Source organism: Lissotriton vulgaris, chromosome 2_1 (genome assembly GCF_964263255.1).
Source record: "Lissotriton vulgaris chromosome 2_1, aLisVul1.2, whole genome shotgun sequence".
Lineage (NCBI taxonomy): Eukaryota > Metazoa > Chordata > Amphibia > Caudata > Salamandridae > Lissotriton > Lissotriton vulgaris.
Genome location: NC_141687.1, coordinates 1,954,003,142 through 1,954,029,025, shown reverse-complemented (window position 1 = coordinate 1,954,029,025; position 25,884 = coordinate 1,954,003,142). Strand labels below are relative to the sequence as shown.

The window sequence follows — 25,884 nt, the reverse complement described above, 5'->3', positions numbered from 1 at the left end:
ACAGAGCGCTACTGCATTGAAAACTAGCTTTGAGGGGTAGGACATTTCGACCATTTGGTCTGGAAGGATTTTTTGGTATGAGCTATTTCACGGGCCCATCACCTTCCGAGGTACTGCTTTGGTATCGATCATGAAATCAGCAGTTAGAAGTATCCATCAGGAGTCCATGAGTAACTTACCTTTCGATAACGCTCTCTCTTGTGGATACTCTAACTACAGATTCTTAACCTCTCTTTTACCACCCCTTCTATAGAATGGTCTCTTTTTCCCATCCGAAAAATGTCCCACGGTAGAGCTCTGCACACTGGTTTATTGTTGAGCACTGCGTCATAATGCGCGGACAGAGATAAAAAAAGAAAGTGACATCAACACGCAGGAGTTGCTTTATTCTCACTTCGTGGGTGAAACAAAATCAATGCAAAGCCGTAGCAAGAGCATTTGCAGAAAGAGCCAAGAGAAGGTATATGAAGTTTTCATATAACCCATTTTAATGGCAGTTCTGATTTTCTTTCACTTTTATAGTGTAAGCTTCGAATTTAAAATGAAAAAAAAATAATAATATTCATGCCCAGTCTAAACACGCAGTAAATGTTCACAATGTACCTGATTCTTTTGTGTGCATTTCTCCAGAATGATACCATTTTATTGATTTCAAGCGCTCTTGTTGCATTGGTGCCTCCGGTCCCGGCCTGTAGGGTGCCATCCTCCATTTTCGGAAGGAAGTCCTTTGCAAAGGGGCTGCCAACATTGTTATCATTCCCATCCTGAAAATAATACAAACGTTGCATTCATATAGCACAAATAGACTTTTTTATGTTCCATTTTTACAACCCAATAGAAAATCTGTTCTCATCTAACATGCTTCAGAATGATAGCAGCTATAAGAGCCCGTTCTAGGGAACACAGGGCAAGCAGGGACTACTATGCCACAGCTGTAGGGCTGGAGTCATTTGCTTCTGATGTTCCAGGATCTGTCCTGCAATGGTTCTGTAAACTGAGCCCAGCACAAACCCTTCAGAACTTGACATTCAGTAGTAGCAATGGTAAGCAATCGTGGGCTTCTCAGGCAGGTTAGTGTGTGGGTATAACAGGCTCAGCACTAAACAGATACACAGCAGTGTAATAACATTATTGTCCAGCAATTTAGACATAAAGTACTTTAATAAACAGTAAAACTTAATAATACACAAAAGTATCAAATTCACAGACTCTTTGGTGCAGGGCTTTTGTCTTCCAGTGAGGATGCATTCTCTGGCCCTTTCCAACCCCTTAATACAGTGGTTCCCAAACTTTTTTAACACGTGGCTCCCTTGACCTGATTGACAGTTGGCTGTGGCTCCCCACCATTTTTTTTATCAGTGGGCGGGTGGGGGGGATGGAAGCAAGACCTCAGGAATACTTCCTGTTGGCTTCCTTAAATTAATTGGGATGCAATGAAGGAATTAGGGATAAAAAGGATAGCAGCTGCACTCTTGAATGTTGGTGTTGGAGGCCCTCCTCCACCTGCAGGTTTCACCTGCGCCTCATCCCTTGTGGTCCAGTGGACCTCTGTCTCCATTCTCTTGCTCCTCTTTTTCTCTCCTTTTTCACTCGTTTTTTTCCTCACTTCTATCTCCCCCTTCACTCTCCTTCTGGGTCTTTCCTCCACTTTCTGTCGTTTCCCCCTCATTTCAAGCTCTCCCTTTCACTCTCCTGTGTCCTCTGTGTCTTTCCTCCACTCTTTTTTGCACTTTTTCTGTCGTTTCTCCCTCATTTCAAGCTCCCCCCTTCACTCTCCTTCTGTGTCTTTCCTCCGTTTTTTTACCTTTATCTCGGCTATATATCATTTTCTCTAGTCTAGAATCTTTCTTGCATATATCTCTTTTTATTTCGTGACGTATCCCAAATACACGCAGTACACTTTTTTCATTTGCACACCTGACAATATGACTTTTACTGGTTTACATAAACATTGAAGGCCCTTTGAATAAAACAGAATTATATTAATTTATTTATAAAGTTTTATATAGTGCAAACAAGATCCCAAAGGATATCAGAGCGCTTTACAATATGATGGGAGGAAGAACATAAATGCAGTGTCACTTGAAGTTGCTGATTGTACTTTTTTACTCTGGGCTTTAAGTGCTAAAGGTAGACTGCAATATCAAGGGTGTAACAAAGGCATTAACATTCCTAGCAGGATTCCTGAATTTAAACAAGCATTGGCAAAGACGATATGTCTCTGGGGCCTATTGTCTTTGCCAATGGTTTCATCCAAGGGGAACAGCATTCCTAATACGTTGGCACTTGGCTAGAGAATGTAAAAAAATAAACAAGGCTTTGTCATTTGTAGGCGCATCACGCATGCAAGTGCCTACAAAATGACAGCAGTTTTGTTTGTTTAATTTTAGTTGCTGATCCTAGTTGGATGGGTAACTAACAAGAAAGAAAAGTGATTAAAGCATTGTGGGGGGCAGGGGGTAGAAGCAATATGGGGACAAGGGGCAGAAGCAACACAGGGGCACCGTTTTCAAAATGGGGGAAAGACACATGGACAGAAGAAACACAGTGTTGCTGTGGTTGGTAGAAATAGCATGAGGGCACTTTCAAGCCTGATGGAAAGCCCTTCAAGGAGCCTTAGTGCAACAGATGGGTCTGATCAAGCACAGATCCTTGCCAGCCACACAATGACTCAGGCACACAGTGACAAGTAGTGGCACAGGCGGCTGTACAGTAGCACACACGGGCACATGTTTGGGTAAGAGCCACGGGACTAGGTGCGATACAAGTCCATACAGGACACTTGGGGCACGTTCCATGGTCTTACGTAAGTTTCTTCTTCAGCGGCACAGACCACTCATTCACACCTGGGGAAGTGCCACACCTGTGACAGCAATGTGAATAAAGGCACATTTGGTGAGCACCACAATATATCAAAAGTCTCTCTTTGATCGCACAAACCACTCTGGCATACTCTGGGGCAAGGGCCACAACTATAACGATACCAAAGGGGATGCTGGACGGAGTGTTTGAACAAATCAAACACTCACCCCCAGTCAACTGATCTGGGTTTAATCCATCACCATTCTTTAGCTCACTCCACCACCCCAGTTCAGACACGGCCATATGCAAATCAGTCTGACCCTGTGCCTGATGAGAACAGCCCAGCCCGAACTGCCAAGCCATATCTTCCCTGGACCGGAAACAAGCATCCTGGGACCGGTTTCGGATTCATAATCCTCATCAGCCAGGCTATCTTGAATCCACTGGTAGAGTGAGCAACTATAACAGCAAGATTAGCAGAGCGTTCTACTCAAACACACTTCTGCAACACTGTGAATCCTCCATTACAATAATGGTGACACATCCACAAGATTCTATCAGAGAAACCCACAGTACCAAGATTCCCACCTCCTGCAGGTTTGGGTCGCTTCTTCCCTTTTCTTCCAGGCAGGGCTCCCCAGGGGTTCCAGGAAAAGGAAAAACTCTACCTTCAGGGCAGACTCCAGGTGATGTTTCCTAAGCTCTGGGGCACTGGCTGTCAGGCAGACACCAGCCCTGCTTAAGCAGCAGTCTTCTGAGTACTCTGTGGAGATCCCCCTACTTGGTCGAAGAAAACTTGAAACTGGAACAATTAGTGGGAGAACAGCTCCCACTCTTATAAAGCACAGCAAACAATCTGTCTGTATTTTCAAAACAGGTATGGGCCAGTTCTTTTATGTGTCCTTCTCAGGCTGTTTTCCAGACTCAGCTTTGCCTAGAGTGATGCTCCTCACAGAAGGGTTATGTCCAGGCTGGACCACCCAAAAGAGAGACACAAAGAGTTATGATCATTGCTCATCTCCTCTTTCGCTACTTCAATGTCTAGGTCTTTGTGAAGTATGGATGGAGAGTACACTAGTCTTCTTCAAGTAGTAAACCTCTTTATTCACAATGCTGTGCACAGCAGTCTGCTCTTCACAAAATCCCCCAGCAAATGCCTGCTATACAAATGTATACCATTTACTTATATCAGGTACTATAACATCATAAACCATGATGTAGCATGGAATCCTTAACAACAATGCTACACACATATTCTCCATTTAATAAAATAATAAAATTGATATATAATATTGGCAAAATAATAATTCATGATATTTGTTCAACACTCCTTCGAAATAATTAAAAATAAACAAAAACTAGGGGTATCTAACCCAGATCAACATGAAATATATACTTGCAGTACATTTTTAAAATAATAATTCTTTAAAAAAAGTCAAACAGACAGACTAATTTCCATATATAATCTTTGCATTTGGAAGGTAAGTTTATGGTGAAAACTAATATTCAAATTATTATCAGATACCTCTGAATCCACTTCTGAATTAGAGTCCACTATATTGTCATGATAGTCTACAGCAAATTATGAATGTTCTGTCATCTCTATATTAGATGTACTGGTGGAATCCTCACAAGATATTTATTTCAAATAATCAGGCACTTCTCACACCCTAGTTCATTTTGTCTCCAGAACCTTTACATCTTGCAATACAGCTAAGATGTCAAACCGTTCTGTCACTTGGACATACAAAATTACTCAAGCTCTTCAACAAATTAAAAGGTCTAGAAAACAAACATTCTCTTTTTTGGAACGTCCCAAACTTCTTTAAAAAACCCAATCACCAACAGATAAAGAAACTTTTTTTTTTTTAACATTTTTATTGAGCAGAGCTTTAGATACATAACTTCACGGATACATAATCTATTTAAAAGACATCAATGAAAAAAATCCAGTAATACATATTCAATTTGATAGCTTCCATTTTCAAGATAAAACTTTAAGAACAAGAAAGTGAAATATTCAACTGTAGCAGCAAATAACATCATCACCCAATATTGATCCTGTGCAAATCATTAAGAATACAGTGCAACAACCAATACGGTTACAAGTTTAGATAAAGTGCAACAGTGTAAAGTGCAAAATATTTGTAAAGTGCAATGCGAAATGACTAGCGTATTAATATAAAAGATGAATACTACAATCCCTCTTTTAGATTTCTCTAAGAGTACAAAAACCAAAGAAAGTATGCATATTCCTAAGATACTAATAAAGTGCGACAATGTAAAGTGCAGTACATTAAAACTACAGTATTGATATATCAAAATGAATACTATAATCCCTCCTTCGAATTTTTTAATTCAATAAAAAACTTCCAATTCTTTCCAAACTTCCTGGATGCCCGACCCGTCTGGCATAAGCTTTTTCAAATTCTCGTGTCCTTTTCCTATTGTTAAACCATTTCAAATGCAAGGGGACTTCACTCGATTTCCAATTCTGGAGAATTAATGAGCGAGCTACGGTGCAAGAAATTAATAAAAAAGTTTTCTCTGCCTCTGATAAGATTGTTCCATCGTGACAGAAATCAATTAACGTGACCTCTGTCTCAAGTGGACCAGGCCTACCGATTGTTGACTCAATATCAGCAAAAGTTGCATCCCAGAATGTCTCAACAGAGGACACCCGGAAAAAAATATGATGCCAACCACCTTCCCCGTCTGCCTGTCAATAGAAGCACTTATTCTCGACTCCCAGAAATCTTTTTTCTAAAACCGCCGGGGTTAAATAGGAGAGCCATCGTGAAAGAAAGGCCATCCTTTTAAAATTCGCCGCACGCAAAGATTTGTTTCCTAGATGGCATATGGCTTCCCAGACATTCGGGGAGAGGGTACACCCTGTCTCACGATTGATTTGAACTAAATGGCTCTCCAGCACAGACATTTGACCGTGTTTATTTATTAATCGATACCAGTTCCCCACACCGCTCACTCTGGCCCCATATTGAGCTACCATCAATTGATCTGGGGTATCCAGAACTCCGTTCATTTTTTTAAAAAAGTGAACAATTTGTTAATAAAAAAAAAAGGGGGGTTTCCTAAGTCTTTCTGCCCGGGCCAATATATCTTGCCAAGAAATCCCCCTATTTTGAACTATAAAATGTCTTAACTCTAGTAATCCACCACTTTCCCAATCTCTATTGAGTCTAGATCGAAGCTGGAGACCACATCTGAAGATTTCCCTCAATTTAAATATTGGAGACCAGAGGAGCCCGTTTTTCAAAAAAATTACTGAAGCCTAAGAGCCACATCCTTCAAGGTCTTATGCCTGTTTTTTTGGAAGTTTGAAAGTTTTTAAAAACACAGGGTTTTTGAGTTGCTTTCTTGAACCATTTTATCTATTAAAAAAAAAGCTATCTTTAGTGCATTTGGATCCCATCAGTCCCGATATTAAATCAATAAAGGCTGCCTCGTAGTACGTTCTTAAATGAGGCAAGGCTAAGCCCCTTTGTGCAGTAGGTAATTGAACCATAGCCATTTTGACTCTTGGTGCTTTCTTTCCCCAGACAAATTCTCTCAATAAAGTTTCTAGCTTTTTAAAAAAGGACATGTTTATCCATATTGGGACATTGTAAAAAAGAAATATAAGTAACGGGAGTATAGACATTTTAATTAACAAAACTCTTGCTACTATCGAAAGGGGGAGTAAAAGCCATTGTTCCAAGAGTTTCTTAATTTTGTCCTTCATCCTTAAATAATTCAGTTTAAATAGCTGATGGTATTGGCTGGATACATATATCCCAAGATATCTGATTGGGTCCAGTTTAACTGCTTGCCTCCTCAAGCAAGGTGGAAAGGAATCTAAATCTGCATTGAGGGCAAGAACTTCCGTTTTATTTGCATTTATTTTATACCCGCCAATTAACTCAAACCTTTTAAATTCCCTTAAAACCAATTCAAAATTCGCTTTTTCTGGGATCAAATATAACATTATATCATCTGCAAAGAGTTTCAGCTTTGCCATGCTGGAGATAGGAGGTTTAATCGCCATATTATTACGTATTTTAATTGAAAGTGACTCAATAAAAAAGGCAAAAAGCACGGGCGAAAGCGGGTAACCCTGCCTGGTCCCACAATTTATTTTTATAGTCCCCGTCGTTTCGAGTTAATAAGTACCTGGGTCGTGGCCCCCTGGTAAATATTACGAAGCATATTGACAACCTGAACCGGAAAACCAAATTGCTCAAGGGTGAAAAAAAGGTTCTCCAGTTCACGAGATCAAACGCTTTCTCTCCGTCAACCATAACAATACTAGCCAGGATAGGGTTTGTGGTAAAAAAAAAATCCAGGGCATGTATTAAAAACTGGGTATTCACCGTCATTAATCTGCCTGCTATAAACCCGGTCTGATCACTACCAATAGTCTCCTGAAGCCTTCAGCTACGGTCGCTCCCCACGCAGCTCCCCGCACTATCTGCAGTGGTATCGTAGCGCTCACCCGCATTGCCACCTCAGTATTTTGAACTGTGCCTGCCTGTCTGCTCGCACCTACCCGCATTGCTCCCTCATTATTTTGAACTGTGCCGCCTGTCTGCTCGTGCCTGCCTGTCTGCTCGCGCCCACCCGCATTGCTCCCTCATCATTTTGAACTGTGCCTGCATGTCCGCTACAATTTAAAATACTAGATCGCTTGAGCTTTTGTTGGAATTGCAGCGCGCTATTGCTGTTAGGAGATCGCAGCGTTTCTACGATTGTTTGAGAGTTGCAGCTGGCCGTCTGTTTCAAATCACTGCTCGTAGCACTTGAGGTAGCTAAATAAGTTTTGTAGGGCTACACTCTGTAAACGCGCAGCCTGCAGTATTGTATTGTGCCTGACCACTTGTGATTACTCTGTTTAAATAGTGCAATCGTCCATATCAGGTTGTGCCTCCAACACAGTTTCGTTTTTAGCCTGCAGCCATTTTGTGCTTTGTTGTTGTCCCTCCCTGCCCGGACCTACGCCCCGCCCCCGCCTCCCGAGCTGCTCCTCCCTCGCCCCTCCCCTCCACTATCCACTTATGAGAGATGCTTTTGCGCGCAGCGGTCACGCCCCATGCGCGCTGAAGGTGCGCCAAAGGTAAGCCCGTCTACGCCCGTCCGCGCCTGGACCGCGCCCAACGCCAGTCCCCCTGCTCCCCGCAAACCGCACTCCTCCATCATAACGTTTGACGCGCCACCCTCCTAGCCCTTAACCCCGGGCGCACACCTCAATGCTACGAAGCTGCCCCGGGGCGTACCCACGGTCCCTTTGCTTGCCACTCCTGCAAATATACCAGCATCAAGACCCATACCACATCCACTAACCCCAAACACAGCTCCGATTCTAACCACCTGAAGTGCATCCTGCTGAACACCCGCTCGGTCCACAGACACGCCACTGAACTCTGGGATCTACTTGACACTACATCTCCGGACGTCGCCTTCCTTACTGAAACCCGACATCGCCATTGCCATCCCGGACAACTACAAGATCATCCAAAAAAAACGCACCGCCCAAACAGGAGGAGGCATCGCCATCGTCCACAAGAACAACATCAAAATCACGACCTGCTCCGACGATAACCTTACAACCGCCGAACACCTCCACTTCCAGATCCACACCGACCCTAGGACCACACTCAGAGGCACCCTCATCTACAGGCCTCCAGGAACCCGTCAACAATTCAGCGAAGACATCACTGACTTCATCAGTCCACATGCCCTCGCCTCCGAGAACTACATTCTACTAGGAGACCTCAACTTCCACCTGGAAGAGAAAAACGACAGCAACACCACCACCCTTCTTGACAACCTGGCCAATCTCGGTCTCAAACAACTTGTTGACACCCCCACCCATGTAGCCGGACATACGCTCGACCCAATCTTCACCTCCAGCAAACACATCTCCTTCGATCACACCACAGCTCTCCATTGGACGGACCACAGTTGTGTTCACTTCAGCTACAAAACCACCTCGACCCACAACCCCCTACAACCTATTCCCTGAAGAAATTGGAACAAAATCACCACCGACCAACTCCTCACATCGCTCAACCAAAACCCACCCGCCCCCTCATCGGACCCAAACCAAGCTGCCATCAAACTCAAACAATGGATCACTCACAGAGCTGACGAATTAGCACCCTTGAAAAACCATCACACCAAACAAGACAGCAAAAAGGCCCCCTGGTTCAACGATGACCTTCAGAAATCCAAGAAACTATGCCGTACTCTCGAGAAAAAATGGAGAAAAAACCCAACCTCCGACAACATTACCACCTTCAAGGCAGCCACCCGCAAACACCACCAGCTGATTCGATCCACCAAGAAATCAGCATTCAAGAATCGACTCGACAACAACGCCCATAACAGCAAGGATCTATTCAACATAGTCAAAGAATTCACCAACCCCACCGCAGCCTCAAACGACATCACTCCCTCCCAAGACCTCTGCGATTCGTTATCCTCCTTCTTCTACAACAAAATTGCCGACATACATAACAGCTTCGAAAACAGTTCCAACAAACAATCCTCTCCACCCCCCTCAGAACCTAAACCGCCCTCGAACAACCTCAGCGCCTGGAACCCAATCACCACTGAAGACACCATCCGCCTAATGAATTCCATCCACTCTGGCTCGCCAACCGACCCATGTCCCCACCACATCTTCAACAAAGCAGACTCCATCATCGCACCCCATCTCCGTGATGTCATCAACTGCTCCTTCAACTCTGCTATCTTCCCAGAAAGCTGGAAACATGCCGAAGTCAGAGCCCTCCTGAAGAAACCCACAGCAGACCCCTCTGAACTTAAAAACTACCGCCCCATATCCCTCCTCCCATTCCCGGCCAAAGTCATCGAGAAAGCCGTCAATAGCCAACTCGCCGCCTTCCTTGAATCCAACAACTCCCTCGATCCCTCACAGTCCGGCTTTCGAGCCAAACACAGCACCGAAACCGCCCTCATCGCAGCAACAGACGACATTCGAACACTACTGGACAACGGAGAAACAGTGCCCTCATTCTACTCGACCTCTCCGCCTCCTTCGACACTGTCTGTCACAGCACCCTCATACAACGCCTCAGCAACATCGGCATAAAAGGAAAAGCTTTGGACTGGATCATCTCGTTCCTAGCTGGGAGAACTCAGAGAGTCTGACTTCCCCCATTCAAATCAGAGGCCACCAAAGTCATCTGCGGTGTACCACAAGGATCATCACTCAGTCCCACCCTCTTCAACGTCTACATGAGCCCACTCGCTTCCATCGCGCGTCAACAAAACCTTAACATCATCTCCTACGATGATGACACCCAGCTGATCCTTTCCCTCTCCAAAGACCTCAACACCGCCAAAACCAATCTTCACGAAGGCATGAAAGAAGTAGCCGAATGGATGAAACACAGCCGCCTAAAACTTAACTCAGACAAAACGGAAGTGCTCATCCTAGGATCTTCCCGCTCTGCCTGGGACGACTCATGGTGGCCTTCGGATCTGGGCTCTGCACACATACCCATAGACCACGCACGTAACCTTGGCTTCATACTAGACTCCTCACTCTCGATGACCAAACAAGTCAACGCCGTCTCACCCTCCTGCTTCAACGTACTTCGTATGCTCAAAAAAATCTTCCACTGGATCCCCGCCGAGACAAGAAAGACTGTCACCCACGCACTGGTTACGAGTCGACTAGACTACGGAAACACCCTCTACGCCGGAATTACAGCCAAATTACAGAAAAAACTCCAACGCATCCAAAACGCATCAGCGAGACTCATTTTGGACATCCCTCGCCAAGATCACATTACCGGCCACCTGAAAGACCTCCACTGGCTTCCAGTCAACAAAAGAATAACATTCCGTCTCCTCACCCACGCACACAAGGCCTTCTACAAACTAGGACCTGAATGCCTCAACACTCGATTATCCTTCTACACACCCACCCGCCAACTAAGATCCTCCAATCAAGGCCTCGCCGCAGTTCCACGTATCCAAAGATCCACCATGGGAGGCAGATCCTTCTCCTACTTAGCAGCCAAGACCTGGAACTCACTCCCCACTCACCTCCGCCTTACATAGAACCACATCTCCTTCAGAAAAGAACTTAAAACCTGGCTATTCGATAAATAATGAACCCCCTCCCCAAGCGCCTTGAGAGCCTCTGGGTGAGTAGTGCGCTGTACAAATTCTTGAACTTGAACTTGAACAGAGTTGCAAATATAAAGCGCTAAGCCCATACTTTCATTAATATTTTATAGTCTGAATTCAGAAGACTAATGGGCCTGTATGAATTAATGTCTGCCGGATTTTTATCCTTTTTGACAAAAGATACATTTGTTGATTCTTTAAAGTTTATGGGAACTGAGCCACCTCCTTTTACGTAATTAAATAAGTTCTTCAAAGGAGTGATCAATTCCCCTAAAAAAACTTTATAAAATTCGATAGGGAATCCATCCTGTCCAGATGCTGCAGCCCCAGCTGTTGCACTAATGTTTGCCGAGATCTCTTCCGATACCACATCTGATCCTACTAATCTGGTCCTATTCTCTGATAATTTGGGAATATCTATATTAATAAAATACTCCTGAATCTTTTCCTCTGCCACCAAATATCAGTAGAATAGAGTTGTTGAAAGTGGCCCAGGAATATCTGGGGAATCTTGTTGCTATCAACCACATCCAGACCTGTCAGGGGATCAAGTACTTTTGACATTATGGCCGCTTCTCGTTTTTTAGGTTTCGTAGCGATACAGTGCGTAAGCACTGTACTCGCCGAGATCTATTGTTATGGACTCTGCTTCCCAGGAGACAGTGCTGACCACGCGCATTGCCTCTTCAAGGAGGCGATTTGAGCGGGGAACGCGCTCAGCTACTGTCTCCTTGGAAGCTCCAAACACCATACACGCATGCGCATACACAGAGACACACACACACACACGAGCGCCCATGCACGCACACACCCACACATACAGAGAACCCACCCCCGCCGTCGCATACACACACGCGCGCACACACACACCCACAAGTGCACCGAGTGTCCCCCCCACCCCCCCTTACTCCCCCAGCCCACTTACCGCCATTCCGGACTTCAGCCGCCACCACTGCTCCTCTCCTGGCCAGGCACTCCGTGGGCGCGAGCTTCCAGCAGGAAACGGAAGTCCCGCCCCACTGTAGTTTTCCTCACGCGCACCACATGACCAGCTGGGGAGTACAGGAGCAGGTTCGTTTCCTTGTTTTGAACAGCTTTTTGCGCACATTCGTGCGTTTCCCTTCATCAGCGTGACGTGTTTATTCAACTTCACCCATGGTGGCCGCTTCAGGAGGCACCGCGTCGTAGGTAACATTTTATTAATAATCATTGAGCCGTCCGCCGCAGCCTCATCTTAGTATTGTAGCTGCACGCATTTGTTTTGAGGGGGGTCGGCTCCGGTTAAATTTAGACTTAGGAGTCCGGTTTTTTTTATGTATTTACATTCTATGTCTGCTCACTGAGAGGTGCAATCTTGCGCAGCTCGCTGCTTCTTGCACCACAGTAATGGAGGGGGGCCTCCTTCACCTACCCCCCCAATTGAATCACATGGGTTTGTTTTTTTAACTCACTCCTGAAACTGTACACCGGTTAAAAAGTCGGGCCGTAAATCCAAGTTGACCGTAAGCGGAGGCTGGCCACGGAATTGCTGCTCTCGCTGCCTCGCCTACAGTGAGATATAAGTTTATAATGCTACCTCATAAAAATATATTTTTAGACTCCTTAGGGCGCCACACTATCATGATCACATTTATTCTGAACTGCTACACAGCAGTGTCTTCTCACTGTGCTACTTCGTATTCAGCGTTTTTCAGACGCACTAATTCCATTATGTGTCCTGAGGTGGGACACTATGGTGCCGGTCAGACCCGTTTGAAAACAACTACATGGTCCTCGCTGATGGGAGTCATTGCTAATATTTGTTTCCATCATCTTCATTGCTTGAAAAGAATATTTGCACTGCAGAAAGTTAAAACTGTATTAACGCTGATTGCAATAGTTGAAGCTAGCATTCAAAAATGTAACATCAAAATTACACATGGTTTTGCAAAAAAATATTTCACCTGCTATTACAGAAAGGAGTGCCGCAAACCATGTGTTATAATGGATAAGAAAGAGTAGAACCACGAGAGGATTGCTGCTCACAGGTTTGCGGTGACCTTTGGCTCCGGGAACCTGGCATATTATCATTGCAATGCTATAGGTCTCGCATTTACACTAGCATAAGCTATTGGCATTGTAAATGACAACGCCTTTTATTTATATTTTGAAAACAAAAATAAAAAGCATTGCTATTTACAATGTCAATAGTTCAAACTTGTTAAAGCTAGTTATGAGTCAAAATTCGCCAGGCCCTACCAGGTAACACAAAGACAACTAGGATCCTGGGGCCTGTTAGTCAGTCGCACTGAGTTACTTGATGATGACAGTCTGTCTGACTACTTTGAAAACAGGAAGCCAAAGAACGGCGACTCTGGTGTCCCCCAATTGGCAGAGACATTCGTGGCTGCATGGGAATGAGCAAGTGCAGAGGGAGGGGTGTCTGGGCCATTGTCAGGAGTTGGGTAGGCTGCAGTAGGCCCTGGTTCGAGCTCCCTGTCCCGAAGGTGTGCACACAAACCGCAGTAGCTTCTGAGGTAATGGTTCATTACTGAGGAAACAAATACTGCCTCTTATGTGTGAAGGCACGCTGCATTAAGTCCCAGTGAAGACATTGTTAAGGCATTGTCATTTACACCACCACATCACTCGGGGACACGACTCACTTCACCCTTCCACCGACTCAATTACAATAACTTTTATTTAAGTATTATTTTTTTAAAAAAATTAAAACCCATTGTTATTTGTAATATCAATACATCTAAGTCACGTAAATACAACACATATTGCTTTACAAATGCTATAGGTGTTACATTTGCAAAAGTTATAACTATTGGCATTGTCATACACAATGCCAATAACTCAAAGTTTAATGCTGCGAGACCTATTGCATTGTAAATGCTTGTTTCTAGTGGAGTTAGCTAAGAGTTTACCTATTAACTGGCTTTCCTCATAAACCCTTTGTTGGAACATTTGTGAACTACAAATCTCCTCTAGAACAAAAAAATCTCTCACGCTACTCTTGCCGGTTCTAGATGATTGGGAAGCAGCTGAAGTTGGAGAGCATATTCCTTTTCCACCTTTAATTGTAGTTCGGCTATTTTTAACCTCCGGGTATTTGCTTGAGCGGCCATAAAGGCAATTATTTGACCGTTGCAAGCAGCCGCCTTGAACCCACCCCAAACTGCAAAGGGTTCTGGTGAGTTCTCATTAATATCAAAATATTCAGATATCCACTTTCTGAATTCTTTCACCCAGTCCTGATCCTGCAGAAGGAGTCGGTCCAGCTGCCACCTGGGCCGTTCCCTACGTTCTTCCCTAAACGTTATTTCCAACCCAACATACACGTGATCTAAGAAAGGATTACACCCAATATCTAGTTTAAGAGCTTGGAGAGATCTAGACATAAGAAAAAAATCAATCTGTGGCGCTGTTCGAAAGCGATGTGAGTAACAAGTATGATATTCTTTATCGGGATTCATTTCCCGCCATTTTATTTATTTTATTTATTTATTAGGTTTGTAAAGCGCGACAGCTACCCAGAAGGGTTTCCTGGCGCTAAAAACAGGCAAAGCAATAAGGCACTAACAGATCAGGGGTTATTGGTTAAAGAGCCAGGTTTTGACAGCTCTGCGGAAGCGAGCATGACAGTTCTAGCAATTGAGATTCTGTTCTAATGGCTTCCACTATCTTTTTGGTATTGGGTTTCAATTGTCTTTTATTTTTATTAGAAGTGTCCTTTCTCAGGTCCTGCATAAAGTTAAAATCCCCACCAAAAATGAACTGTTCAGGGGCCCCTAACATAAGCTCTTTTATCTCGACCAATGCTGAGATATCATCCAACATAGCACCGTAGTAGTTTATAAAATTTGTAATTTTCCCTTGCAGCCTTACTACCACCCAAATCCATCTGCCATGTACGTCCCTATGTATTTGTAAAAATTCCCAGGGGAGTTGTTCAGAGAAATAGATAGCAACTCCTTTCATGGCAAGACCTGCAGATGCATAAAAGACATTAGAGAAAACCCTAGAAACAAATAATTTAGGAGAATTTGATTTTTTAAATGTGTCTCTTGAAAAAATAGGATTTGGGGGTTAAAAGATGTCAAACATCTTATCAAAGCACCATACTTCTTTTTGTTCAGGATTCCATTTACATTCACAGATAGGATCTTACATTTACTGGTTTCCATTCTTAAATTCTTCTAACAACATTTTCAATTGTATATTCTCAGTATCCTCTGCTCTTACTCTTTTTTTCTCATTTTACATCTACTTACTCCCCCCCCCCCCCCAAAAGAAGAAACCCACCTCCCAGAATGTGGAAAAACCCCTGCAGCCCACGCTATCCACACTACACCCCTCCCATCTACCTTCCCGGGTGTCATAACTTTACACCGTGGGGGGCCCGCCACCGTGATCCTACCCCTACCCCTCGACAATACCAAAATTAAAAAATGTACAAAATATTTTTTAAACATATTTTAAAGGTATGCACCCAAATTATAATCCAATAAACCAATTAACAGAACAATACTTTGAACAAAGCAAAAGAAGGAAACTCACCCACCAACACCCCAATTTGTCCCAAAGAGACAGACAAATACCAATAAGGAACTTCTGACAAAATCCTTTCTAATCCTTTGAACCGTGTAGGACCAGCCCCTACACCCCCAGCATTCTTCAATTTGATTGAGTATCGGTAAAGCATGCTAATAGGTTAATTCAGGGGGTATAGCCCCATTTATGATAGAATAAAGATTTCAACAAACAACTAAGTTTCCCATATCCAGAAGCTGTGGGATCTCCCTTGTCCCTTGTCTTATTAGCTTGAAGTGCCGCTTTTTTAGCCCGAGCCTGGCGTGCTTTGGTTTTAAGGCGGGCTGATGTCTCCGCTTTATTCGATTTGGCAGCAGATCCGACATCCTTCTGGGGTTTACCCATTATTGCAGCTAGATTCTTTGCTGTCTAAAGCACAGCACTTTTATAATCAGCAATTTTCCTTTCAGCCGGATAGCAACTATTTTCTTCCCAACCTTATAAGGGGCTTGGGGGCACAGGGAAATATTGCACCGGTCCAACGTGTAGTGCGGCTTGTATAACAGGTATTTTGATCCCTTAAGTACTCCAAAACTATATGCTGCGTCCTCAGGGTCAGGCAATACAGGCTGTAATATAGTGTAGTCTTACCAAAGGCAGAGGCAAAGGCAAAAACTAACTGTTCCAGACGCCCTCCATATACTGCATGACTGCAGCAATGTCTCTATATTTACTTTCGGAAACTTGAAAATAGGCTGCCATATAGCCCCTCTTGTAGTCAGACCCCCGTACCTGCTGTCGTGGCCAGCTTGCCTTCCATTCTCTCGCCTCCGTCCTCCAGTTCTGGCTTTGTGGGTCAAAAAGCCACCGCCACCACAGCATAGAGTGCCCACTGCTCCCAGGCTGTAGCCTGCAGCAGAATATGCTAGCTGTCAAGAGCCTCCAGCCACAGCCTCAAAAGTGAGCCAAACACATTTATCAAACAAGTGCTCCACTTTTCTCCTGGAGCCACTACAAGAATCCTGACGAAACAGTGTCCATGTAATGAGTTTCACTGAGTATGGACAACTATTCACCATTAGTCAGGCTTTCCGTTGCTGTTTGAATTTCACTGAAAGCCGCCGCCGCCACTTTTCCTGTGGTCTTCACCATTGAGCTGCCGCCTTTCTACTGCCGCCACTCTACATCTCCTCATTTCACCTGCGGAAACATCGCCCGCCAACAGCGGCTGGCGCAGCTTCTCCCCTCCGCTCCCATCAGGCACCGCCAGACTCGAGAAGACACCGCCGAGAGGAAGAGAGCGGCTCGGTCCACAGTTGCCCACGGCACCGCTACATGACTGTAGCCAGCAATCCGTCCCGCAGCAAGACCCCTGCAGGACCAGGAACACCGAGTCCGTTGCCCGCCAACATCGAGGTCAGTCCACCATTACGGGGGGATGGAGGGCAGGACAGTTCACCTCAGGCTACACGGAGGCGTGGAACTCCGCAGCTATCTGGTCCTGCCGCCCCTCAATGACAGATAAAGACACTCCATTGCTTCCATGTTCTGAGTCATAGTATTTCTTTTAAACCTCTTGTGCTTTTTAGATTGTATCCCTTACCTCAACAGGAATCCAATCTACCTTCCTAGACTCACTCGTCCATCCCTTAGTGTAGGCCGATATGCCCAGAGCATTTTCTTTACTTCAAATTCTCAATTCTTACTACTCATTACAGCTAACTGAATTGAACTATTAGTTACTCTATTAAATTTCTCAACAACACCATTTCCAGTGGGAGGCAATCGTTTCAGAGATCTGCTCTAGTAATTAGTTCTATCCACAACTATCCTTAGCCCCTTTTTTGTCCTTTATGAAACAGTTCCAGTACATTTTCCCTCAAATCAATTGTTGTTATCAAATTTCCACTTCTCAATACGACCTCCTTAATCACAATCATTTGTTTCTAATTTCCCAATATTTCCTAACTATGGCAATCAACTTATTTTTCACAGGTCAGTCCTTTTACAAATAAAACTTAATTTACCTTAACCCATTGCCATTGACATAAGCAGCTTTCCATTCTTCACGGTTAATGCACGCTTCCTCCTCAGCATCCATACTGGCCACTTGTTAATCAATAATTCCAAGGAACTTCTTTCAGGATTCAGGGGAAGGGATAACCTACTATGGCAATCAGCTATCTTATTTATTGCTCTAGGTACACAAAGTACTTTATAATTGTATAATTCAGTCTTACAGTCTGATAGATAGTTTTGCAATGTGTGCCAATGCTCTTTGCAAACCACTAGTTGTAAGGACTTTTGTGAGCAGCTTATGGCTACTTTGGATTTCAATTTCTTTACCACAAATGAAGGACTTGAAGTGCTTTATATTCCCTACACATGACAATATCTTACGCTCAATCACCGAGTATCATTCCTCAGTTGCTGATAAACGTAAGCAAATGCTTTTACATCCTCCTTACCATCATCTTCCAATTTTACAACTAGCATCTGATGTTATTACATATTTAAGATTAGGATCATAACCCTTTAGATGCAGAACATTATTCATATCACTTATAATGTTAACTAAAATATTATTACATTCACTTGATCAAAAAAATTCCGACTTGATTTTAACAACTGTCTCAAATTATGCGATTATTTCTGTAAAATTTTGCACAAATTTAGAATACTACTGTTAGTCCTAAAAAAGAATCTTAACTCACCCTTGTTTACTGGACAAAAAGCATTCTTTACAGCTTGACCTATTCTTTCATTGGTTTAATATCTTGATTAAAAATGTAATGTCCTAGATATGTTACAGAATGAGTGGCAAATGTGCATTTCTTGAACTCTGCTGTTAGACTTTTCTCCTTTAAGTTCTCAACAGCGTCTAAGTTATTATTGATTCCAGGCTGGTTAAGCACACCCTGACTGCACGCAGAATGTGAATAGCATTTAAATCAACACACCGATACAACGAGAGCGTGGAATCCTACAGGGCTCATCGAACTGTATATCAACTTCACTATGCCAAACGAGCGAGTATTTGTACTGCTATGTAGTCCGATCTGAAAAACAGGTAGTAGTCTGTGAAAGAACACTTGCTTCGTCACGGCTTGGAGGAGGTATGGAAACCTTTTACCTTGAGGTACAGTGTTTGAAAAAAGAAAGAACACCCTCTTAGGATTCCGTGGTTTTACATAATAAATATATCTGACATTCACCTAATCCTCACCAAGTCCTACCAGTAGATGAATCTAATCACAAGTAACAAATAACTAACACAAATTGCACTTTTTCATTATTACTTAAATATACAAATCAGCCAACATTCATCTATCCTGTGCGAAAAAGTAATTGACCCCTGCAGAGGGAGTACTATCATTTTGACATCACTGGAATGATAGACCTGATCTCTGCAGTGTGCAGTATAAACTGTGCTAGGAAGGGCATCAGTGTGGGTGGTAGCGTTGAACCAGATGCCGAAGTGGAAGCAGGGAGAGCAGATAGCGGCCACAGAGGCAGAATGAGCTAGCTTCAAAGCTAAGCACCGGCTGCCGCAGAAGGAGCCAGAACCAAGAGCGAAGCAACCGGCACTGACACAGAATGTGGACAGGGTCTTGGGTGCTGAGACAGCTGACAAAAGCATGTCAGGGGATGTTCCGATTCCTATTTGAAACATGTGGCCTCATTACCTTTTATCTTAAGCCCTGTCTTGAACTTGTAAACGGGCAGTAGGTCTGAGCTAATAAACTGGGTGATCCTGCGCCTGAGGATTTCAGCACAAGTTTGGCCTCCGGATCGCAGAGGCAGTCAGAGTGTGGGTCCATCACCAACAGCAGGCAAAGGATCATGCAAGGCTGAATGCCCAAAAACATTGGCGGATGATCAGGCTGACAGAATGCGCTGCCAGCATCAGAAGCAAGACACTGTTACAAAAGATTCGGGGTACACTTTGGCAACTGAGGTAAGGCTTCATTTAAGGAATGTGGAGGAGCGGCATCCTTTAGAAAAAGAAGGCTCACTCACTGTCACTAGGGACAGAACCCTGAGGCTTTAATAACCAATTTAGTAATGAAGAGGACAACAGAAAGAGTCACATTATCTTGCATTTATAGTTAGGTACAAGCCTTCTTATACTTACTTTGTGAGGTAGTCTGAAAAACCAGCAACCAGGAATATTGATGTCGTTATGAGGGCCGTTGCCATGGTGACAAGCGGGCAAGCTAACGATAGGCAATTTGGTGTCTTGCTCTTTCGATTTATTCTGCAGTATAAGGTGAGACAAGAAACATACTCTGTCATATGAAATTTTTGTTTATGTTACTGTCAACATTGCTCCTCTTTTACAGTCATAAATTATAACATAAGATATGTTTAATGAGGAAAAACACTCAACATTTGATACATAACAAACACAAGAAAATATTAAAATGCTCACCCCCTATAGTGAGTTCCTTACTTCCAGGACTCTCTATTCACAACATGCTTCTATGGCTGGGAAATGTGCCAAACCTACATCTGACAAGCTAGAAGGAAGTACCCCAGTCCTCTATATGTACATCCCTTGATACACACTATTTGCGCAAAACGATACTCATCTAAGTAAAAACCCCTATACTTGAATTCATTATGCTCTCTTTCATTCTAAACCGAACCATTAAAGAAATGTAATCTATGTCTGAGAGAAGTGGTTCTTAATCTACCGTTTGCGACTGCTAAATATTAGCTGATGAATCGTATACACGCATAAAAAAGCAAGACTCGAAAATGTTTAGCTCTCGATACATGTTAAGAAACTAGACACTGGAGGCTAAACACTAAGTCGGTATCTTTATTAAGCTACATTTATAAAAGACAGAATATAGTATGGATGATTGGTGGCCTCAATTGAAGCACTTGTATGCATTGACAAAAATAGAGCATGCATTATGAGGAAAAAAGACAACATGATGTGCTAGAGTCTAGCATATCGTATCATGTCTTAGAAAGAACACTACATTTTCAAAAGCTTCAAGTTTCCAATAAAAAATACATTTCGATTTTTGCATTTTTTTAATTGTTAAATAAAATATTTCATAATTGATGTATTTGTTTAATGTGTAATTTGCTCTGTATTTTTGTGTACTGGTTTGCAGACCCGTGCTGAGAGGGTAAAAGAAGCCACGCAGACAAGTAGCTCTCACAAAGCCACTATCAGCACAGTTCGAGATAGGCGACTTTGATCTAGAAGAGGGTGGCAGTGCAAAAAAGGTTGTGATGGTGGAAGTCAGGGAAAAAGGTTATTTTTCTTCAAGTTTAGTTAGGGGAGAAAGGATTCTGCTGAAGGTGGAGGAGTGACTGCCATGAGGCCATGTATTTTTTCTTCGGTCCACTATATTTAAAGACGAGGTGGAAGGGCACATCGAATCCAGATGATGCTGTGGGTGGGTAGCCGGAGACCACAGCCGATTATTTTTTTAGGTCTTGCCTAGGCAGTGCTTGTACTGTATCCTCAAGACATGCTGAATTCATGATATGGCATTAAGCTCCGCCCACTTCCCAGCCATCTTTTTAATTGGCCCTTGTTACTGTCCTTGTCTAAATAGTGGCTTTTCATTGGTTAATAGGCTTAGTAGTCCCTCCTCAGTACCACCTTTTGTCTTTTTGTAACCTCCCGTAAGGGCTGCGCTGTTATATGTCCTGATACTCATTAAGCTATTTATTAGTTAATGCCCACTCTTTTCTCCTTTTTGCTTCTTTAAGCTCAGGAACTGCAAACAGCCATGAATGCTCCCTCTCCCGGGCTGAAGCGGACTCCTACACCTCCTCCTCCCCATTCGCTCCCTCTCTTCGATTGCAGCTGCCTCCTCACTCCTGCTTTTTCAATCCCAGGGCCAACAATATGCTTATCTTTAGGATTTACGCTTTTTCACATTTGTGGCTTGCACGCTTGTTATGATCACTCTGGGTGCTTCTCCTCGCTTCAACCGCCCCCTCAACCGTCCGCGGAGTGCGCGTGTACGGCAGCAGGACCACAGCACAGCAAAAAACATCATATGACCAACTGCCTCCCAGAGCCATCCTGAATTTTAACTTTTACTATGGTGGCCATGCTTTTCCAAACTGAACTATTTTTTTTTTTTAACAAGCGCAGTGCTGCAGCCAGTAACCCGCTCTGGCTTACAGAGCTGTTTAAATCTTTACCAACGAGTATAGTCTGTAACATTTCCAGCAGGTTGGTGACTCCTATGTTTTGTCAGCTTAAACACCGAGCGCCAGCCAAGTTTCAAGCAGTAAATTGTTTTTTGCACATATATTTAACTTTTTTGTTATCTAACAAACCTGAAATGCCTACAAACTGTTTTCTTGGCATTGTATTTATCTGCTTTCTCCCTCCCTCCTTCAGTGATCTACAGTGCCTTGGCTTGCCGCCCCTACCGTCACCAATATCTTTGTTGAAAGCACTAGTGGTAGGTCTGTGCTAACCATGAGACTCATGGCTTTGAATAGAAGCCTCGTGGCTAACCTGCATATCGTTCTGTGGAAGTAGATCTAATGTATATTCTCCTATGGATGAAGCCGTACAACCTTGGAAATGGTAGCCTCTGTTTAGTTTTCTTTTGGGTGCATTTCTTTTCTTCAAAGGGGTAGTGGGCTTTGCTGTGGATACATTGTGTAGTATTTTTTTCTGACTTCTAGTGGTAGCCAGTTCAGTACTTGAGTGGTCGACCTGAATTGCTTTAAAGTTGGTAGAGTAGCTTGTGCTAGACTTCACGGAAATGTACCGGTGGTTTGTGATTTGTAGCATGCAGAGCCAGGTGTACTGGCAGTGATCTCAACAAGCATTCTTTTCAGAAGCAAGTGAGCTTTAAAAAAGGGCATTGATGTTTTTGCCTGCTCAAACTTTCTCCAAAATTTGTCTAATGAAGATGTAGTTAACACTGTCAGTGCTTTTAACTGTGATACATGTAGAAATCTTCACTTGTCCCCTATTTCTAAGATTTGAGAAGATTGGGTGAGTAGCCTTGCGGTTAAATAGCCTGGTTTGCAATATTCAGGTAACGTAAGGTAGGGTAATAAGTTGATATTCATGCATTTACTTTTATGTGCACGGGTGCCACACTTTGTTTCAGCACAGCACCTGCTTTCAAATTTACAACACGGGCGCCACACTTTGTGTTGCAGCACAGCGCACACTTTTATATTTACAAAGACAATAGCTGTAGGTCTCGCAAATGCGAGATCTATTGCATGACAAATGCTTGTTTAATATATGGTGATGGGCAGAGTAGGGTATATGTCGAAGGGGTGTATGTCAAGGATGGTGTGGGTGGGTGGCAGGACACCTTTCGGTTTTTTAAGATATGGTCCTGATGTGAGGCAAGTGACATTCCTCCTGAATCCTATTCCACAACAAATAGGAGACCTGTGGCTTTACATTAAATTGTTAGGCTGAACTTAAATGGCAATCTGCTCATCAGTGCAAAACAGTAGACCGTGGCCTTAGATAATAATTCGGGATAGGGTGAAAGTAGGGGAACATCTTTGAGAGAGACACATGGTCCAATGGCCACCTCTAGGGGCCAACCCTTATAGTGTTCCTCATCATCCATCATTGCTTGATAGAGGGATGTGCTATTCTTCATGTCCTGATACCGACAGGCGTCCTGGAAAAGGTAATCCGAGGATTAATCTGACACCTTAACATCAACCTTCTTTTGACTTGGCCCAGGCTTTGTTTCCTGAACTGGAATACAGTGAGTTCTCTCCTTGCATTTTCTGAGAGCCTGCTTTAGTGACCTAATATGCACTTCATTTCTTGGCCTTAAATCGTACTGCTTTATTTTCCTGGACGCCCTATTTATCCTTTCTCTTTTCCTCAATTATCCTTAGCCTTAGTCTGCGTTTCCTATATCTTTCAGCATTTATCTCCCAACCTGCTCGGATTTTTCAGTGTTAACGCCAGGCGAGCTATTGCTGGGAGTGACATTGGTGGGGGAGAGAGGGCTGGTTAGAATGGTTGATTATGTTAGTTAACATTAAAGGTTTCAGCGTTGGAGATAATGATGATAAAGGTGCCGGTCTGGGGGTTACAAAGTCAGTCAGTCAGTCAGCCAAACATCTTTATTTGGGCAAATTTGCCACAAAAAGCATAAACACATAACAGTGTGATTTACCATAAATACATTTGAGTGTAAAAGGCAATTGTATTCTTTAAAATATTGAACTTAAAATAATGTTAAACAAGCATTTGAAATGCAATAGATTCGCTTTCACGCAAGTTTGAGCTATTGTCATTGCAAATACAATGCCTTTTATTATTGTTTTCGTTTTAAAAACATAAATGCCAATGCCAAGCGCTTAAACGCGCGTAAATGCGAGACCTATTGCATTGCAAATGCTTGTTTATAGGAAAATGTTTTACTGTAATGCTTTGGTGGTAGTTTGTGTAGCGCTGGAAGCTCTGCATGGAAAAGCAGCAGAAAGGGATTATGAGAAGTAATAAGGTGACTGTAGAGGGAAGGGACGAGGTGGGTAGGGTTAACCTCTTCCATGCTCGCGACGGAACCATTCCGTCACGAGCCACGGGTGGGCTGTGCTGGTGACGGAACGGTTCCGTCACGGCCCTGCCGCCGCGCCTTCGCAGCGCGAATTCCGCGCCTGCGCTGACGTTCTAAAGAACGGGCGGGGCCGTGACGGAACCGTTCAGTCACAAGCACAGCTCACCCGCGAGCCGTGACAGAGCGGTTCCGTCACAAGCACGGAACCGCCGCGCGGCCGCCCCACCCCCTTAGCGCTGCGGCGGAATAGCCGCAGCAGCAAAGGGGTTAAAGAAACGAAGGAACAGAACGCCATGCTGTGCTAGTGTTTTTATAGTGTTTAACCTACTTATGCTGCCTCAAAGCGCTGGGTGGAACATAAGAGGCATTGGGGAGGGAGGAAATCAGCCAAGAAAGGAGGAGTTTGTATTGGGCCTCAGACCCCGTATCAGCAGGAAGTTAGAAGGCCGACGGACAGAAACAAAATAAACAAGTCCCAGAGAGATCAAGATAATTGGGCAGTACCTCACTGCTGTGTCAGGGTGAGCTAGTGTGCCACAGGCCACAAGTTAACCACGGTATCATGGAAAACCCCTCCCACCAGTCCCCTCTGCCGGAGAATGGTGCATTTAATGCAACACCAACAAATGCGTGTTTAAAATGAATACAGATTTCAGATATTAATAAACTGAGCGTCACGGCATTCAAAAACATCAATTTCCCTAGGCTTATAATAGAATTTGCAATAAAATAGACATTACCTCATCGTCCCTCCCTCGCTTCCCTTCCTTACAAAATGAGGCATCCCTGCCTCACCAGACACCCATACCCACGTGATTTGTCACGTGAGGACTATAAATAGTCCCCAGCCCCCACACACCTCCTGTTTTTTTCTTGTCTCACCATTGTGAGACGCGCGTCCCGCGCGCTGGCCGTTCTGCGGAGCTGCGGTCGTTCTGCATTCTGAGGGCTTCACCCTCGCTTTTTGATGCCTGCTGGGTCTGGCGGCGCCGGCCTGGTGTGCACGAGCCTTCCCCACCGCGTTGCTGGAGTAGCGGTGCACTTCTTGGCGGCTGGGTGGACGGGTTCCGGGTGACAGAGTCACCGGCCCTGAGTGGCTGGGGGTGTTGTTCCGGTTCTGGAGGCCGGAATGGCAAATGGCGGCTGTCCGATGTGCTGGTGATCCTCGGCTGGCTGTTTCTGATGCTCCTTTACAGTAGGGGCCTCGTTTGAGGTAGGTTTTTTTTTTTTTGTAAAATCTTTATTTATGGTTAGGAGTACAAAGAAAAACAGCGGAGGCCCCGCACAATTCCCCACGCAGGGGGCACAATCAGAAAATAAAGAGCAGCGGCATTCTATGGTAGCGGTTGTGCATCGAGTCCGAAGTCAATCAATGCCATAAGCAGTAGTGCAATAGTGCCGGAGCAACTGCTACAGGTCAATGTACGCTAAAGAAAGCCAAAGATGGAAAATCTTCCTTGCCCATGAATCCTCGTATCTAGATTGAGAAGCCTTGGACTCCCCTGTGGGCACTGCAACAAACCTAAGAACCAAGAAACTAAACATTCCCCCCCCCCCCCAAGGTGGTGACTCCAGACATACCATGCAAACACACAGAACTCACACTAGACCTGAAAGAGGTGCAGTGACCGCAATGAGGCTGGGCAGACCGCAGAAGGCAAACCTTTAGAGAGATAGTTAACCGAGGGGCCCCACCGGAACTGGAAATTACCCAGGAAGATGTCCGCCACTCTCTCCATGCTAAGCAGCCTCCAGAGCTGTGCGTGCCACAAGGAGATTGCTGGCGCCTCCGTCTTTTTCCATGCGGCGGCTAGAGTAAGCTTGTCTGCTCCAAGGCAGAGCCACAGGATCTGTTTGTCAGCGCGTGTCTGAT

The 25,884-nt window shown here is 44.1% G+C and overlaps 1 protein-coding gene across 3 annotated transcripts in view; it reads right to left on the bottom strand.

Moving 5' to 3' along the window:
- Positions 1–25,884, bottom strand: part of POLG (DNA polymerase gamma, catalytic subunit) — a 796,646-nt gene that overhangs the window by 285,111 nt on the left and 485,651 nt on the right. For all 3 annotated transcript variants that reach the window (XM_086958137.1, XM_086958139.1, XM_086958138.1), the window contains exons 13-14: positions 19,613–19,735; positions 604–764 (exon numbers count right to left, since the gene is read on the bottom strand). In XM_086958137.1, coding sequence (XP_086814263.1) covers positions 604–764; positions 19,613–19,735 — 284 coding nt within the window. The remainder of the gene's footprint in view (positions 1–603; positions 765–19,612; positions 19,736–25,884) is intronic.